The sequence below is a fragment of the Papio anubis genome, chromosome 17 (assembly GCF_008728515.1).
Source record: "Papio anubis isolate 15944 chromosome 17, Panubis1.0, whole genome shotgun sequence".
NCBI classification, from domain to species: domain Eukaryota; kingdom Metazoa; phylum Chordata; class Mammalia; order Primates; family Cercopithecidae; genus Papio; species Papio anubis.
The window spans coordinates 51031820-51043643 of NC_044992.1; the positions used below are offsets into that span (position 1 = coordinate 51031820).

The 11824-nt window shown below is 57.2% G+C and overlaps 1 protein-coding gene across 13 annotated transcripts; it reads right to left on the bottom strand.

The window, feature by feature from the left end:
• Positions 1-54: 54 nt before the first annotated feature.
• Positions 55-7902, bottom strand: ATXN7L3 (ataxin 7 like 3). Of its 13 annotated transcripts, none has more exons than XM_009190791.2 (13): positions 7702-7902; positions 6221-6331; positions 5799-5931; positions 5427-5598; positions 5153-5250; positions 4629-4651; positions 4277-4343; positions 4043-4128; positions 3661-3729; positions 3340-3383; positions 3023-3094; positions 2772-2929; positions 55-2668 (listed from the first exon to the last, which is right to left on the bottom strand). In XM_009190791.2, the coding sequence occupies exons 2-13, from the start codon at positions 6269-6271 to the stop codon at positions 2520-2522; spliced, it is 1122 nt and encodes a 373-aa protein (XP_009189055.1). In that variant the 5' UTR covers positions 6272-6331; positions 7702-7902; the 3' UTR covers positions 55-2519. The 13 variants fall into 13 exon arrangements, with proteins under 13 accessions (XP_009189055.1, XP_009189053.1, XP_009189056.1 ...); XM_009190789.4 differs by having other exon boundaries at positions 5799-5952; positions 7702-7826; XM_009190792.2 differs by lacking the exon at positions 7702-7902 and adding an exon at positions 7267-7590.
• Positions 7903-11824: the final 3922 nt, after the last annotated feature.

Here is an 11824-nt window from a genome sequence, read left to right on the forward strand (position 1 = left end):
AGAATGACTGCGCTGCCCCCAGCAACATGGTAATGAGGGTAGGTAGGCCGGGGCTACCAACGGGAGATGCAGTTTATTTACACCAGCAGCCATGGGGGCAGAGGGAATACACAGCGTTTACAAAGTTAGCTACCTGTACAGAATGGATTACATATGCAAAAATAAAAATCTCAAGACCACAGGACAGCGTGAGCCCCACCCCCCTCCCCCAATGACCCCAGCATGCGGTAATGCCAGGCGGGTGGCCCCTGGGCATGCGGGGGGGAGTGATGCATGGAAGGAAAAGCCACCGGCCATGGAAATTAGTACAGAACCCCCCCCACACACACTCAGACACATGATAGGATACAGGGCGGACGACACCTAGCCGGGGTGGGAAGGATGGGAATTGAAACCCACACAGCCTGCTGTTAAAGGGAGGGGAGTGGGGAGCTCCTAGCCCCTGTTCAACTACATGGTAGGGGGGCACTCTCTCCCCAGAAGGAAAAGGGTTTGTTCCCTCAGGGTCCCTGCTGGACCAAGCCCATCTCTTACCCAGCCTGGGCAGGGGGCTCTGCCCTGAGGGCGGGCCAAGGAACAATGGGGAAGTTTATGTGGACAAACCAGTTCCCAAACTACTTCCCACTTCTCCCTCCTCCAACCAGAAGGGGGAAAAAGGGAGAAGCCACAGGGCAAAGAGTGTATTAGGGCCTGAGCTGCAGCTGCCTCTCAGAAGGGAGAGTGGCCCACAGCCTTCCTCCCTTCACCTTCAGCCCACTCCCCAGACTGCATCTGGAAGCGGCTGGAGGCCTGCTGAGATCCTCCTCTCCCTCCGGCCTCCCCTCAGAGGGAGAAGGCTACGGAGGGCCAAGAACGGAGGAGCCCAGGCCCCAGGATGTATTCTAACTCCTGCCAAAATGTTTGGCTTTTTAAAAAATAATCACAATTTGTGGGTTAAAAACCAATTTGCAACCAGGCATGAGCCACAATCAGAACCACCCCAGGGGGAGAGCGGAGTTCCAGACAGGGCATTGCAGCCCCATCTCTGTTGTTCCCTTAACCCTCTAGGGTCCCTAACCCGATCAGTCCAACCAGTCCTGGGTACTAGCTACCCAAATGTGGGATGGCTCCTCTTGGGAAGAGGGCAGGGGACATGTCCAGGAAGTGCCAGAGAACTTGGCTCAGGGTCACCTCCACCCGTGTCAGTCGGCTCTGCTCCCAGCCCAGGTCGCGGTCCTCCAGCTTGGCTCCTGGGAGTGGTGGTGCCCGCATGGAGGGGGGACGGTACATCTCTTCAGGATGTAGACCAGGCAGGTGGGCACACTGGCATGACAGTCCCAGAGAGGGGCAATGACACCCCTTCCCCTCCACTGACAACCCGGAGCACAGAGGCCACCCTCTCTTCCCACCCGACTCCTAGCAAAGGGGGAGAGGCACGAGATTAGGATTTTCCTCAGAGCCCCAAACCACAAGTACAGAATAAATAACTTAAAAGCGCTAAGGAAGGGAAACAGGGCAGGCTTTGGAGGCAGGAGCGCCGAGAGAAACTGAAGCCGGTCAAGGTGAAGGGGGTGGAAGCAGCAGTTGGGAACCTGGGCTGCCCCGGTAGGGCAGTGGGGCAGGATGGGCAGGAGGAACACGGGGCCACCCCAGGAGGGTGAGGCTGGGTCCCTTCCTGGGGCAGGGAATGAGGTAAGAAAACATTTCAAATAAAGCAGCACCGTTCCCTCTCACCTTGGGGCCCCACTCCTCACCAGCCCTGGGTCAGGGAGGAGAGATGGGGGGAGGAATTCTGACACTTCTCCCTCTTCCTACCCTCCCTTTCCCATTCCTTGAAGCTGTAGAGGCTGGAGGCCCTTTCCTGGCACCCAACAACAAAAGGACAGCTCCTGCTGCCAAGGAGGCCCATGGGGACTGAGGGGAAAGGGCTGCCCCTGTGAGGGGCAGGGAAGGTGGCGGCAGTTCTGGACGCCCACCTCAGCAGACAGCACTCTGTGCCTGCCTACCCCTGGGACTGGGGGCATTTGATAGGATTCTGCACACAGACAGGACATGCCCAGCCTTGCCCCTCAGCTCCAAGCACCGGACCCATTCACATTGCTGAGGGCGGCCAAGGCAGGCCCCCTCCAGGCTCAGCTTCCAACCCACAGCCTCCCGGGTCGCCACATTGCCCCTCAGCAGGGCTTAGTCCAGTTCCTGGGGTGGGGGGCAGGCAGTGCCCTGGCACAGCGCCCAGGTCAGGCCCCTGGCCTAGCTGGACATCCAGTAACTCACAGAATAAATAGGAAAACCGCCTCCCCACCAAACTTATGTCCAAGGCATAATGTCCAGGTCTGAGTCCTGCACGCTGAGGAGTCGTGCTCCATTGCAGAGGACTTTGACACCCCCCAGGGGCGCATAATCGGATCCTCTGCCTGCCTGGCCCACCAAGCTTCCCAAGCCCCAACCCCCAGCAGCCGTCCATTTGCCAGGCTATGCCACCTGGGTGGGGGTCAGGAGAGAGGGCTCTGCTCAGCCAAAGGCTATCCCTTGCACCCAAGTCAGTTGATGTCATCATAGATGCTGGGCGTCGGGGGTGCCGGTGGCTTTGGCTTCTTCTTCTTGTTGGAACCTAGGCCGGAGGCAGTCCCTACCAGGCTCAGATGGGATTTCTTTTTCTTGGTTTTCCGTGATTCAGAGCTGTTGGTACCTGTAGAGGAAGAGACACAAAGAATGAGAGTAGGGTTGTGGCAGGAGAGGTGGCACTCCCACGGCTTCGGGCACAGCCCCTGGGGCCCAACTGTATCACGTACCTAGACCCCATCCCTGATTTTCACTCGTCTTGGAGGAGCCTGAATCAGAGGGTGAGAGGTCAGAGGAGCCATCCCACTGAAGCCGGCTGATCAGGGCCTGGCTGTCAGTCATGTCAAAGCTGTCATTATCCAGGGAGCTCTCGACCTCTGGAAGGACGCTAGAAAGGGGATGAGCCAAAGAAGGGCTTTAGAGATAGCGATCATCGCCCTAACTGGTCATAACCCCCCACCTCTCCTGTAGGGCCACTTACGCCGAGGGCCCGAGGAAATAAATCCGCACGGTTCGCCTCTGCTCATCTGTGTGCTGTGGGCAGCGTAGGGACCTGGTGGTGAGGCAAGGCAGGGAGGGGTCTGAGGAACTCAGGTAAAGCCCCTCCCCTCGGCAAGGCAGGAGCCACAGGCACAGACAGGGAAGGGATGAGTGCAGATTCGTCCCCAGACTGTGGCCGAAGGCCTGATCATTAGAGGAGGGAAGGGGAAGGGCGGAAGCCCCATTGCTCAAGTCCGACCCATGCCCATGGTGAGTGTGCAGGAGGCCCCTGGCCCCCTTTCTAGGTTCTGTGCTCACCTTGTGCACATCTTCTTGGTGTGTTCAGAAATCACCCCACATTGCTGGAAGAGGAATACAAGCTGAAAGGAGGGATGGAGGGAACCTACTCTAGATGCTAGATGTTCCCTTCTGTATAAATGCTAGAAAGCACAAGCAGAGATGGCCCCAAGGTGTCCAGAGCAGACAGTCCCAGGACACTATGGGCCAGGAAACCTAATTCCAGAAAGAGAGAACAATATGGCCCTGACTGCTATGTCACCAGCTTCCTCCCGGGCCTTGACCACTGCCTATGGCTCCAGCCCACTCCCAAGGGCCTTCTCCCTTGCCGGTACCCCTCACCGTGGTGAGCAGGCTGCGAAGCTCCTCTGGCCCCAGGGTCTCATAGCTGATCCCAGTTGAATTGTTATACTGCAGGAGAACCAGAGGTACAGGTTAGAGATGGGGCAGAGAAGAGACAGGGGCGGGGGGGAAGCGAGAATCAGTCCCTCTGGTGCCTTTCTAAGCGAGAGGCTTTAGGACAACCCTGCCGTTTTCCAAGTGATTTCTCTCATCCCACCTGCCTATGGATAAGGGGCAGGACTCAGAAAGAACATAAATATATAAGATCCAAATAGCTCATCAGTGCCTCTGGCTGTCAGCATTCTGATCCCTACTTGTCCAAATCCCTACCACCTCACAACCAGGACAATGAGAGCAAGCGCGAGGGGCGGCCCATACTCACCTTAAAAGGATCCGAATTGCTAAGTTCCCCTGAAGAAGAAAAAAGAAGGGGAAGGGTGTTTGATGCAGAGGTACAGACAGAGAACCCTGAAAATAACCAGAGAGGAAGTGGGGGTGACAGAAGGATCACAGGCCCTCCCTCAATTCCCCTATCCCCAGGCCCCACCTCCACCCCCCAGCAATGAGTCCCAGAAGACGTAGCTAGAAGCATTCCCATTGCTCCGGCCCCACTTACCATTTTTGTGTTTTAAAGACTTGGATCTTCGAGGGGAATTGGGGTTCTGGAATGGGAGATACCATAGCTTTGGGGAAAGGGTAACCATAAGGGGGAGCCGAGAACCCAGGGAAGGAAAAAAGATTTGACAAAGCAGCATCCTCAAATTCCTACTCTTCCTCCCCAGTAGGAGGCCTGTCTACCCATGTGCCCTCCCCCGCCCTCCATTCCCACCCCCCACCCGCCCACCACAGACACCCTCAAGCCCTCAGTGACCTCAGCCTTGAGTCAAGACACTTGAGGACTCCCTGCCCAAAGGGGAGGGTATCTGTCCTTTGCCCATTAATTCCCCAATGCTTGCCCCGGCTCTCACCTTGTCTGATTTCCTCTTCTTGGCTGAGGGGGAACAAAAGCATAAAGAGCAGGGTTTCTGTTAAGTTCTCAATCTAAAAGCATCTCAAGAAAACTGTACAATAGGCTGGGCGCAGTGGCTCATGCCTATAATCCCAGCACTTTGGGAGGCCCGGGCGGGCGGATCATGAGGTCAGGAGATTAAGACCATCCTGGCCAATATGGTGTAACCCCATCTCTACTAAAAACAAAAAAATTAGCTCGCCGTGGTAGCGCACACCTGTAATCCTGGCTACTCAGGAGGCTGAGACAGGAGAATCACTTGAACCCGGGAGATGGAGGTTGCAGTGAGCCAAGATTGCGCCACTGCACCCCATCCTGGGCAACAGAGCGAGATTCCGTCTCAAAAAAAAAAAAGAAAAAGGAAACCGCACAACTATACTCTCTCTTCATCATTCAAGACAACAACTTGTGACCACTTTATACCCAATTTCTGCTTCCCACCTCATCCCAATGCTCCCCAAGTTTCCCCAGATCCCCAAGCACCTTTCTTTTCCGAGCCATAAGACCAGTCGTTGTCATTGATGTCATCATTATCCTCTTGGTCACTCTCAGACTTATTCATATTGTTGCTATTGGCAATCCTGCCAAAGGGAGGGAAGAGAAAAGGTCAACGGGGTCACCCCACTCTGCCCCCAACTTCAGAGGCACGTGGGGTATCTGGGGCCAAGTAAAAACCACTCTCTGTACCCTCCTAATGCCCCCAGGGTACTACACCATGGCACAGGCTGCAGAGAATGGGCAGCTCTGGTTTCCTCACCGGCGGTTGGCGATTCGGCTGCTGTTCCGACCCATTCCCAGGCACTTCTCCAGATGGGGAGCAAAGCGGGAGGCGGCAATGCTGCGACTGCAATTGGGGCAAACACACTCCTTGCTCTTCCACTGGTTGAAAACCTGTCCAAAGATGTCCAACCCCGGCTGGTCCACGATCTCTGGGGACAGGAGAGGCTGGCGATCAGGGTGGGCAGGGGACCCTCTCCTCTTGTTCCCACCTGGGGTCCCACGGCCTCTTCAATCCCTCCCCCGGCTCACAGGAGCTCCAGATGCTACATCTAGCACAGTTTCCAGAGAAGGAAACTCCAAACAGTCCCAGGGAAGGGCTGGACTGCTGCTCCTTCACCCTGAAGCTCACCAAAATCCTTCATGCTATCAGGGTCCGTGTCGTCCAGGAAGAAGTAGCCACACTTGACAGCCCGGTGTACCTCAAAGCAGAATCCCAAACAAGAATCCTCGACCAGGTCCGCATATATCTCCTGAGCGATGGCCTGGGCCCCAGGGGAGAACATCTACGGTCACAAGAGTCACAGCCCCCTGGACTCTCACCAACCAAATCTGCTGCCAACTGGCCCCAGCCAAAAATCACGCTTTCTTTGCCATTTTCCCCATCTTGACTTTGTGTTCTTTCTTCTTCCTGGATCCTTGGCCTTTTCAGCTGGCTATTCCCTTTAAGGAACAAGGCTGACTACCCAAATTCCTCTTTGGTGTGGATGCCAGATATAGCGACGTAGAGACATCAAGAGAAAGAACTGGAGGCACACGTGGGGGAGCCCTCACCTCTAGTTTGCTGTTATCCAGGCCAGACAAAGACATTTCCTCCATTTTCATTTGTAAACTCTTGTGGAGACGGCGCTCTGACTGCTCATAGCACAGCGGGCGGCAACACGGCTGCACACACGGGGGTGGGGGTGTTGTTGTGAGTCCAAGGCACCTCTGAAGGCGGCCACCTTCCCTCCCACCTCGCTGCCCAGAGCTCAGTCCTGGCATCAGGGTCTCTCCCTCCCCAAGGCCCAGGCTCACTAAGTCTGGATGGTCCTTCAGGGCCTGAAACCTAAAGGGGGCCTAGTCTTTCCCAGGCCTGAGCTCAGGCCCTGGACTCCACTGCCAATCAGAGTCTGGGTCTATAGGAGGCAGCAGCTCACCCTAGGTCCCCAAAACTCAAACCCCTCTTTGATACCCATGGTGCAATGCAGCAGGGGGAGGAGAAGGAACTCCAAGGCCTCAAAGCAAACCCACAGGGTGTGGCAAAGAACTGCACAGACTCCTAAATACACCCCCCCGCCTTCCCTAAAGACTCTCCTCAGAGTCACCTCTGCTTTCAGCCAGGATGTCCACTTGGGGGGGTACTGCTACCAGAAGTAGAAATGGCCCTAGGACCCTACAACCTTCACCCCACTCTGCCTTCCCTTGAAATCAGCCTGCCACTCCACGAGGGAAGCAGAGCTCACAGGAGCCTAGAGCTAAGGGACATTTCTAGCCACCATGAGCAGGAGCGGCGGGGCGGGGGGGGGGGGGGGGCCCGGTGGGGTGGCACGCCAGGAGCGGGCACTCCCCTTACCTGTTCTTCCTTTAAATAACCACCCGCCCTCCCTCAGGACCAGCCCGGAAGTCTCTCCAAGAGCCCCAAAGTCCAGGAACCCCCACCCAAGGATTCAGACACAGCACCCACAGCCCAGGGCCCCTCGGAACGGTGGGTACGAGTTTCAGGAGCCGCCGGCCTAGAGTGGGGTGGGGACTGACGAATGAGCCGGGGGCACTGGGAAGGGTAGGAGGCCGGGCCTCGGCTCTTCCCCCGTCCCTGCGGCACTGCTGCTGCATCATACCGACTGGGGGGAGGAGAGCCGAGCCGCCGGGGCCGGCACCGGGCCGGGACAGACCGACCCCCAGAGAGTGGACAGAGTGGGACGCGTCCCGGCCCCTCTCCTTCCCCGCCCGCCAGCAGCCCCGGCCGGCCGGGGAGAGGAGTCCGGGAGGGTGTCTCTATTGTCCCGGGGGCTGGGGCCTGGCTCCCTAACAAAGGCCCCGCGCCCCCTCCCCGGCCGGCCCTGCCCCGCCCAAGGGGGACCCAGACGGGGGAGAGCTGGGGGCCCCGGCCCGGCCGGGAAGCTGGGGGAAGCCGGGCGTTTCCGCGTCGGCCCGGGGGGAGGGGAAGGGGCGCTGACCCAGACCTGGGGGGAGGGGGCCCAAGCCCCGCCTCGGGCCCCGCCCCCCGCCCCCCGCAGGCCCCTCCCCCGTCCCCGTCTCCGTCCCGTACTCACCCCGCCCGGGGGGCCGCGCCGGGGCCCGGCGGCCTCTCAGGGCCGCGTCCTCCGGCGGCGGCGGCGGCGGCGGCTGCTCCGGAGCCCCATGTCCGTCGGTCCGTCCTCGCCTCTCCCCGGGGCCCAGGGCCCGGGGCCGGGGGGTCGGGCCGCCCCCCCGCCTCGCCGCCTCACCGGGCGGCCATGGCCCCTTCCCCTCCCTTCTTGTCCCGTCGCCGCCTCCTCCTCCTCACCTCACCCCGCCCGCGCGCAGTCCGCGCGCCGTCCGCGCGCCCCTCCCCCCGCCCCCCACTCCAGCCCGCCTCTCCCGGGCGGGGGGTGCGGCGCGAGCCCGGAGCGCGCGCGCGTGTGCCGCGACCGGAGGATGGATGGATGGAGCGAGCGAGAACGCGAACGTGCGCGCGCGCGCCCCTCTCCCCCTCCCTCCGCGCGGGCGCGAGGCCAAGCGCGAGCGCGCTCCAACCTCCTCCTCTTCCTCCTCCCGCCCCTCCCCAACACCCCGCCCTCCCCCTCCCTTCCTCTTCCTTCTTTCGCTTTCGCGCGCCCAGCGACTGCTCGCGCCTGCTAGAAGGGCCCGAGCGCGTGCATCTGCCCCGCGGCCGCAGCTCGGCAGCATTTGCTCCAGGGGGCGGGGACCGGGAGGGGAGGAGGGGCGCCACGCCGCCGTCCAAAGTACCGGCGGACGGGGACGGGGGCGGGGAGATGGGCGGGGCCTTCGCGGACCTCTCCGACCAATCGCCGAGAGGCCTCGGCCCGGGAGGCCCAATAAGATGGGGGTGGGTGGGGCGGCGTTCAAGGTGAGGTGCGCGGTGCGCTGGGGGCGGAGACATTGTGCAGTCCCGGCCGGCTCCGGGGCGGGAGCAGCGGGTGGCGTCGAAAGAGAGCGCCGGCTCCCAGCCGATCCTGGGACGCCTTCCGGCCCAGGCTTCCCCGCCCTTCCCTCGGGGCTCCCCGCTCTCTCCCGCCCACCCTCCGCTCCCCCCTTTACCCCGAGGCGTGCAGCCACTTCTGTGAAGAGGCCAGACTTGAAGTGGGGCGCAGTTAGGACCTCGGAGCGGAAAGCCCGTAGAATCGAAGGGGCTCGCCCGCGCCTCAGTTCTCCTGGTTTCTGGGCGGGTCTCAGCCCACGCCAGGCCTGCGGACCAACAAGCGGCCGAGATGAGGGTCCGCTGCTGAGGTCGGAGGCCAAGCTGCGCCCTTCTGCGCGGAGCGCCCTCCCCACCTCTCATCCTAATTTAGATCCCACACCTGCTTGCCTTTCCTGCTTCCGGAACCCACGCTGGACCCCCCACCCCTCAAGACAGCCTGCCTGGCACTGGCCAGATCCTTCCCCCGACCCAGTGCTTTTCTCCTGGGTGCAGAGTGTCCCTATGCTCACGTTCTCAGTCCCTCTTTAGGAAGGAGCGAGCCTTTTCCCAGCCGCGGTGGATGGCTGGATTGGCGCTTTCATCTCGGTTACTCTGTGTCTGGTGTCCTGGAACGATTGTGTGACAGCCCTCTCCCCTCAAGAGATAAGATTAAAAAGGAGGATAGTCTGAAATCACATACTTGGAGCCATCTTTGGTTTTTAGTTTTCCGCAAATATTTATTTTATTCTCACCGATTTCTCCTGAGAAACAGCAAACATTTATTGAGGCGATATTCCAGAGTAGTTAAGATCGGGCGTCTGATTTGAATTTAAATCGTTGGATCTAGCAAATGAGTTTCCTCTGCCTCAGTTTCCTCTGTTGTCAGTGGACATAATGATAGTCCTATCTCATTGCGTTGCTGTAGTGATTAACAAGTCAGTGCATGTGAAACTCTTAGCTCTGTGTAAGTGCTTGGTAAATCTTAGCTGTTATTCTTACGGTGCTCCAGGTGCTGGGATAAAAGATGATATAAGACAGTTGTGCTTCTTCAAGAAGTTCACTGTCTTGTGGGATAGACAGGTAGGATAATAATTGCGAAAGAGTGTGACGAAAACAGCAGAGAGAGAGAGAACAGAGGTAGCCAGAAGAAGACATCAAATAATGTAAGAGAGTTGGTCAAGAAAGGCTTCTTGGGTTGGGCAGGGTGGCCCAGGCCTGTAATTCCAGCACTTTGGGAGGCCAGGAGCTCAAGATCAGCCTGCAAAAATGCAAAAATTAGCTGAGTGTGGTGGCATGCTCCTGTAATCCCAGCTACTCAGGAGGCTGAGGCAGGAGAATCGCTTGAACCTGGGAGGCGGAGGTTGCAGTGAGCTGAGATTGCACCACTGCACTCCAGCCTGGGCGACAGAGCGAGATGCTGTCTCAAAACAAAACAAAACAAAAAAGAAGAAAAAGAAAAACTTCTTGTAGTGGGAGATGAACCAGGTGAAGGTAGGCCAAGAAAGCATTGGATATCCCCAACCAGAAGCTTCAGAAGCCTGGATCAAGCTGAAACAGAGGATTGGGTGGCAGAATAGCTGGAGGTGAGCAGGCTGGATCATACAGGACAAAGCAAGTAGGTGTTGAAAGTTTCGCCTGTAAGCCATGAGGAATCCTCAAGGGGAATCATTCACCAGACTTATATATTTAGTAGATCATGCTGGAGTGTGGTCTGGAGAATAACTTAGAAGCAGTAGGTTTTTTTGTTTTGTTTTGTTTTTTTAGCGTTTTGCTCTGTCACTCAGGCTGGAGTGCAGTGGTGTGATCTCAGCACACTGCAACTTCTGCCTCCCGGGTTCAAGCGATTCTCATGCCTCAGCCTCCCTAATAGCTGGGATTACGGGCACATGCCACCTTGCTCAGCTAATTTTTGTTTTATATTTTTAGTAGAGACAGGGTTTCACCATGTTGGCCAGGCTGGTCTCGAACTTCTGACCTTAGGAAAGCCACCTGCCTCAGCCTCCCAAATGCTGGGATTACTGGCATGAGCCACTGGGCTTGGCCAAAAGCAGTAGGTTTTTGTTACTGATTGGGGTGTATGGAGGAAAGGAGAGGGAGGTCTCGAAAACACCTTTAACTAGGATGGGGAACTCAGGGGAGGACATGGGAGGATGACTTCACTCTGGGATATATTGAGGTTTCTGTGGGATCAGCTGATGGAGACCCGAAAGGTGATTGAACTTAGATCTGGCACAGAGAAGTAAGCTAGGTTTTCAGGAACTTCAGCAACATAGCCTCAGCCTTCTTTTTCTCTTATCTCCCACCTCCTTTTCAGGAATTCTTCCCGCCAGTGATGCTGATCTGTTTCTTACCTAAATATGCCCAGTACATTCTGCCCTAAGGAATTTGCGCCATGGCCAGAAAATCCTCCTGGCTTCTCCCTGTTGACCTAAATCTTTCCTCATATCCCCACCCGTGGCCATCCTCATACCAAACTTCTGTACAACTAGACTGTACTGTTCATTCTGTGCTTGGCCTGGGCTGCTCTGTGGTGGTGACCTCTTTGGGCATGTACCAGTCTCCACTGTTAGCACCAGTTCATAAACACTAAGGCCTGAGCTGGTCCTGACTCTGGGTGAGACCCTGGGGTTACAGCAGCAAGCAAGAGAGACACACAAACCTTGTCCTAGCGTGGCTTACAGCCTAGCAAGGCCTGATGGGAAGGAAATAAGGCCTGAGTGTGAAGGCATTCAGGTTGCTGAAGAAACATATAGTGTGGAGACCCTTTTTCTCAGGAGCTCAGGGAAGGAAGTGGTCTTTTAAGTGGAGCCCTGAATTAACTAGGCAGAGAGAACACCATGTGTATAGACCCTGGGACAGAGCATGTTATGTTCGAGACATGAATGGCCAGTGTGGCTAGAGCCAGGGCAGGGCTAACAGGGGCAGCAGATCCCCTAGGGCCTTGTGGGCCAGACTTATTCACCCACTCAACAAATCTTTCTTGGGTGTCGAATGTATATCAGGCAGTTTCAGGTGCTGAGATTACTGTAATGAACAAGCAGATAAGGTGTCTTCTACTTGGTGAGATAGATAATAAACAAATACATAAACAAGAAGATGGAGGACGCCTCTCTAGAGCAGGTGGTTGGGAAAGGCTTCGCTGAGAGAGGACATGTGAGTTGAGGCCTAAAGGATGAAAAAAAATCAGGTATGTGTAGAGTTGGAGGAATAGCCATTCTGGGCAGAAAGAACAGGTGCCAAGACCCCACGGGTAGGCGTGTTTGAGGAACAAAAGA

What these genes read in the sequence shown, in the direction of transcription:
- ATXN7L3 (XM_017950798.3), bottom strand. Translation starts at nt 6,430, where the DNA reads ATGCCAGGACTGAGCTCTGGGCAGCGAGGTGGGAGGGAAGGTGGCCGC. An exon ending in TTCGCAGCCTGCTCACCACG is followed by an intron (nt 3,384 to 3,660) that starts GTGAGGGGTACC and finishes TTCCTCTTCCAG; the next exon opens with CAATGTGGGGTGATTTCTGA. An exon ending in AAATCAGGGATGGGGTCTAG is followed by an intron (nt 2,669 to 2,771) that starts GTACGTGATACA and finishes CTTCCTCTACAG; the next exon opens with GTACCAACAGCTCTGAATCA.